This window comes from Lactuca serriola, chromosome 1 (assembly GCF_051521515.1).
Source record: "Lactuca serriola cultivar US96UC23 chromosome 1, Lser_US96UC23_V15, whole genome shotgun sequence".
Taxonomy (NCBI): Eukaryota; Viridiplantae; Streptophyta; class Magnoliopsida; order Asterales; family Asteraceae; genus Lactuca; species Lactuca serriola.
In genome coordinates, this window is record NC_136408.1 from 172,850,201 (window position 1) to 172,856,109 (window position 5,909).

The window sequence follows — 5,909 nt, forward strand, 5'->3', positions numbered from 1 at the left end:
TGCGTTTTTTTAAACAAAATGTTAAGTTCATTAGGTTTTCATGAACATAATATATATATATATATATATATATATATATATATATATATATATATATATATATATATATATATATATATATTGTGAAAACACCCCTCTACTAATTAGCTTTTAACAAATATATATTAAATTTTTAAATACAATAATATTATAAATTATATTATCATAAATAAAACAGATATATATATATATATATATATATATATATATATATATGTATATATATTCAAGGGGTGTAACAATTTTTTTATATATAAATAAAACATTTATATGTAACAAATTTTAATTAATTATTAACTTATTATAAATAATTATTAAATAAATACGATTATATTTATAATAAATATATCAAGATCATGATCATATTCGATTACTATATTTTATAAATTATGTTATTGTGTTTCAAGTCTTTAGTATATATTTAATTTTTTATATGAATTCGATATATAAGTATTAAAGTCTATATTTATGATTAATTAATATAAATTAATGTATAATATAATATTAAAAATATTAAATATTTCATTTAAATTATAATTAGTAGATAAAAATAAACTAGAAATGTATAAAATAAAAAAGAGAGGGATTAAAATCAACAATCAAAATTTCAACTCTATTTTTGGAGATATGAATAGTATTCACCCAAACTCCAAAAAATGGAGATGAAAATGGGGTAGGTTGGCGAAGAATGTGAGAAGAAATGGGGGGAAAAATGAAGTTTGGGGGTGGGTTGGAGATCCCCTAAGAAAGGAAGTTATTTTTTGAAAAAAGATTATTCATAATAGAATGGTGGATGATATTAAACAATGCTTATTCTCATGATAATATATATAATGGATAACCCAATCATGTTTTGTCTGTTCAAGTAAAACCAAACAAAATTAACCTATTGTCTAAAAAAGTCCATCGAAGTTTCTAAACCGTTCAAAAAACCCGAATCATGTTTTGTCTATTCAAAATGTTAAGTCCGTTGGGTTTTTTTGAACAGACAAAACATGTTTGAGGTTTTTTGAATGGTTTGAAAACTTCGTTGGTCTTACAAATCATTTTCTCGATATGGTAATAAGCCACATTATTTGTTTCTTTTCTTTAACTTCCATAGAATTGAACAAAAATGAAACTTCGTTGGGCTTTTTTAGAAAAAAGATTAAGTTCGTTGGATTTTCTTGAACAGACAAAACATGATTGAGGTTTTTCTTGAACGGTTTGGAAACTTCGATGGGCCCGTAAGTCATATTTCCTATGTATATACTATAGATTGGATTTTATGGGGCACATCTTCTTTTTCAACTCGTAACATGTAATGTAGTTGTACATTGCTAGCTTTTTGTTAACCTTTCTGTTAGCCTTTTTGTTTTAATGGAACACTTCTACCGTTCTACAAAAAAAAGTAATTAATTAATATTAGTATGTGTTAAAGAGTACGTACGTACATTGCAATAACCCAAGTACATTATGAAGACACTAGCTAGCAGCTGGTGAGCGATAGTTGTGCACCCAATGAATGATAATATAAGTTACAATTATACTACTACCGATTGCAGCCAACAATGAATGAAATGGAAAGATCTCAATACAAGTATCAAATGCTGGAAACAAAGATAGTATACAAAATTCCTTTATCATAAGTTACACACAAACTAAACGTCTTCTAGTTTCTAAGAAAGGACCATGGGCCTGTTCCTGTTCCCATCCTGCAAATAAATATAGAAACTTATCAATAAACCATTAAATTACAAGTTCAATTTTATGCCTTATGTTATGATGAAGAACCAACACTATTTGGTTCGTGGTTCATGTTAATTGTTGTTTTGTGTCGTATATCAAGTGTTGTTGCTCACTAAGTGCATGATGGTGGCATATCTTGATCGATCTTACTTTGTGAATTTGAAAAGAATATATAACATGCATGGAATTTGCTATGATCAAGTAAGGTTACCTCCATATGCCTACAATCACACGTAAGCCCATGAAAATGGATAGAGCAATCCATATTCCCACAAAACCAGCAGCATTGTATAGAGCAAGCAATGATCCGATGCTTCCTACAGCCACAAGGATCTAACAAAAACAAATTTCCATCAACAAAAGGCCACATACATTCAATGCAAAAGGTTTTTATGCCATTCTTGAGTTGAAAATGCTAACCATGGAATATGCAGAATAAGCAAAATCGGATACGCCAAAGTTAACTCCATCAAACACGAATGCAATCGAGTTGATTGGTTGTGTGCCAGCAACGAACTTTTTGGGAAAGAACAGTGATATGAGACAAAGATAATCCTAATGGAAAATGAATTGAAACGGTTTCTAGTTTAAAAAAGATTGATAAATACCGGGACACCTATCGCAATGATGTGTTTAACATTTATGTCTTTCGTAAACACCCCAGAACCAAATTGCAACCCGAGTCCAACAAGAAGAGCCATTCCCAGACCCATAATGAATCCCAACTGCAGTTACAACATATCTAAGTTTTTTTTTTCCTTGTAATAAACTAAACAAAGAGCTTCTTATGATAAAAACAAAGAGAACTATATATCTTCATGGAAGATAAAATGTGATAAACACACGTACACTAGAATATATATACCTGTAACACTCGAACTGCTGCTGCTGTTGCCTTCTCATAGTTCTTTTCAGCAAATGATGAAGCAATTATCGCCTACAATATTCCACGAAAAAAAATATTGTTCATTACTCGTATTAAAAGAGAAGTGCATCCTTTTAATATTCCTATTTTGCTACAAAGAACAAATATAACATTAGCGTCTACCTGTCCAGCAACCGCTAAACCATCAGAAATAAGTGAAGATGTTAACCACACTTGTAAGCATATTTGAAATGCAGCCATAGTCGTTGCACCCAATCTTGCAGCCAATGACGCAGCCAAAGTCACACAAACAGTTGCTGCTATAACCTTAAACAACAAATAGAAACCTGCGAAGTGCGAACAAAACACCAGAAAGATGTTGAAAACTGATCCAGTTTTTGCTATTACAAAGTACAAAATATATATATCGATAGTAGTAATCTATGTGTACCATTTTTAAGAAACCGACTGAATTGCAAAGCCTTAAGACTTGGAGGAAGTAGGTCAACTTGTTGCATGAGTTTAACTAACAATATTACTGATATTAAGTACCTGAAAAATAATAGATAACATTTTAATTAGAAGAAGTCCATTAGAGAATGTGAAGTTTCAAGGTTGAATGAGTAAAGACAAATATAAAGGACAAATCTCGAGGAAAATTACTGGGAAAGAACATGTGCAATCGCTGCACCACTAACTCCCAAATTGCATACAAAGATTAGAATTGGATCCAATATTATGTTTGCCACATCACCTGCCACTAAAGAAGAAAAAGAAAATTTGTTGGAAAACTAATTAAGCAGCAAAAATATATAGTGTGTGTCATCAACCATAAAGAAAGGATAAAGGGGATAATGTACCAGTGGCATATAATGGAGTCTTAGTGTCCTTGAAACCACGGAAGATACCTTGCATTGCCAAAGAAAGAAGAACTGCTGGAGCTCCAAGTGAACGTAGAGTTAAATACTTATGTGCAGGTAACAACATTGGAGAACCCTATTTTGATAGAGATGAAGTAGATCGATAGGGTTAATAATAACGATGTCAAGAACAAAAGATTAATTTATAGAATGCAGATAGATACATACAGATTTCACACCCATCAAACTCAAAAATGGTTCTGCTAGAAGTACAAGAAATATCGTTTCAAGAAGACCGAGCACTGCACCAAATAGCAGTGCAGTTGAAGCTGAAGGAATATTTCGCTTTTGGTTTTTAAGCTTCGACTTATTTGTAATGCACCCAGTAACCGTTGTATGCTTGCCTGGACTTTCTGGGAAATCTAAAAATAAAAAAAACAAGAAATATATCCATATATCATTTATATATATACAAACTTAATTTTCATTGTGATGTATATCAAGATACGTAAATGTGTAATGATCGATATTCTTTATATAGGTTAATCTAACATATGACATATTGACATACCTGGTACGAACTCCTTTTGCTCGTCATTTTTTGTTGGACCGTTTTCCAAATTTTCGAGTTTGGGGTCATCATGGACGAATTCTTTTCCTTCCTTTTTAGATATTCTTTCAATAGTCTCTTCTTCAGCCACAAAGGAAGTGGTAATACTAACAAGTGGGAAGATGGCTACTTTTGATACTTGATTGAAAATGGAAATAGCTACTCCAACAGCTGCAATTTCAACTGGACCTATACCATGCAAACCATATATATAAATGATCCAGAAGATAATGAAATAGCAGAAAATGATCCTATATATGCTTTATAGAGGAATTCTTTTAATAATAGAGTTATTTGTATATAGATATATACCTATATGACCAATGAATGCCGTATCAATTAAGGAAGCTATTGGATCAGCAGCTAATGCCATGGCTGCAGGTGCAGCAATAAAAAGTATTTCCTTTCCGAGGGAGTCCAGCTTGAGGACAAGCCTAAAGAATCATATATACAAAATGATATTAACAACTCCATTAAATAATATCTCTTTCTAGTGTATTCCAACATAAAGAAAGTGAAGCTCCATAAAAGAGGAAGCTAGCTAGCGCCATGTGAAGTACCTAAGATCTTTGAAGAAAACAAAGATCGGATGTTTCCACTTTGTCTGAGTTGGAAGCACAACACCAACTTCGGCCATTGTCGAAGAATGGAATGTACGTAAGAACTGTGAGATGGTGAACAGAAAGAAGACGTTTAACTCTCAATACATAAGGTTAAGAACCTGTAAAATACATACACGATAGTAGCATGTTAGGTATATACTTGATAATGTAGCTACAATCCAAATAACAGAATAAATGAATGTTAAAAACGATTTTGGTACTTACATGCACAAGAGTTTTAAAGGCTAAATGGTTTCATGTAAAGAATTTAGAAAGAAATGAAGTGAAAGTTCAAACAAGTAAGCACAATTCATACATAAGGGACTGTTAACGTTACAAGTCGGCCTCTATCATATTTTAATAAGAATTACACCAATGTTCTTGAATCTTGACTAGCCAAACTGAATAGGACACTATATATAATGACAAATATATATAATGACAAATTCTACATCAATTAAAGAGATGTAATAGCAGTATAAACCTCCCCCAGGACACTACTTGAAGACAGATTCTACATCAAATAAAAGAGTTATAATCGCACTATAAACCGTCCCTAGATAAGGAGTTATATAGTACCATGATATTTGTGTTGACTAGTAGTCTCAGTTATGACGTGTATAAGCTGTAGGGAAAAATTATGTACCTCATCGTGCATGATGCTTCCTTCAACTTTCCGCACATAGGTCCACTTTCTCATTTGACTTGCTTAATACATTATGTAAAATAAAAAGAAGATGACTTGCTTAAGTTACGGTAAACTCTAGTAAGAAACTCAGAAATACGGCATCAGATTGCACGAGAATCAAAATAGGATTTTTTTTAGTACGAGGTTAGCCACCAACTCAAATACGATGTTAACTTATATTGTCACATGAGAGTGAAGGTGGAAATAATTACGTATGGTTATCATGGAAATATAGAAGCAGCCTGGCGTTACTCATTCAAATGTCACTTCCATTTAGCATTATTAATATGAACATAAATAATTGTATGATAACTTGTGATTCATATCCTCAATAGTTCACAACCTTTTGAGATTTTAACAATGGTCTCCCTCAAACAAGTGTACCCAACCCAATAAACTACAGAGTACGAAAGCGAACAGTAATTCAGCTATTCACAGAAACAAATTAGACTACTGGCCATAGAATAATCATTAAGATATATCACCTAGATAACACCTCACTCAAGTAATTCCCAAC

General features: G+C 31.8%; 1 protein-coding gene across 3 annotated transcripts; it reads right to left on the minus strand.

Annotated features, from left to right (window-relative positions):
• Positions 1-1,542: 1,542 nt before the first annotated feature.
• LOC145101436 (protein DETOXIFICATION 42-like) lies at positions 1,543-5,105 on the minus strand. 3 transcript variants are annotated; one of them, XM_079038647.1, is made up of 14 exons: positions 5,021-5,105; positions 4,663-4,823; positions 4,415-4,536; positions 4,064-4,291; positions 3,721-3,914; positions 3,493-3,628; positions 3,296-3,392; positions 3,084-3,184; positions 2,816-2,979; positions 2,633-2,704; positions 2,376-2,492; positions 2,188-2,283; positions 1,979-2,100; positions 1,543-1,733 (listed from the first exon to the last, which is right to left on the minus strand). In XM_079038647.1, the coding sequence occupies exons 2-14, from the start codon at positions 4,737-4,739 to the stop codon at positions 1,691-1,693; spliced, it is 1,569 nt and encodes a 522-aa protein (XP_078894773.1). In that variant the 5' UTR covers positions 4,740-4,823; positions 5,021-5,105; the 3' UTR covers positions 1,543-1,690. The 3 variants fall into 3 exon arrangements, with proteins under 3 accessions (XP_078894773.1, XP_078894778.1, XP_078894764.1); XM_079038652.1 differs by having other exon boundaries at positions 3,296-3,386; positions 4,930-5,103; XM_079038638.1 differs by having other exon boundaries at positions 4,930-5,102.
• Between the last annotated feature and the right edge of the window lie 804 nt (positions 5,106-5,909).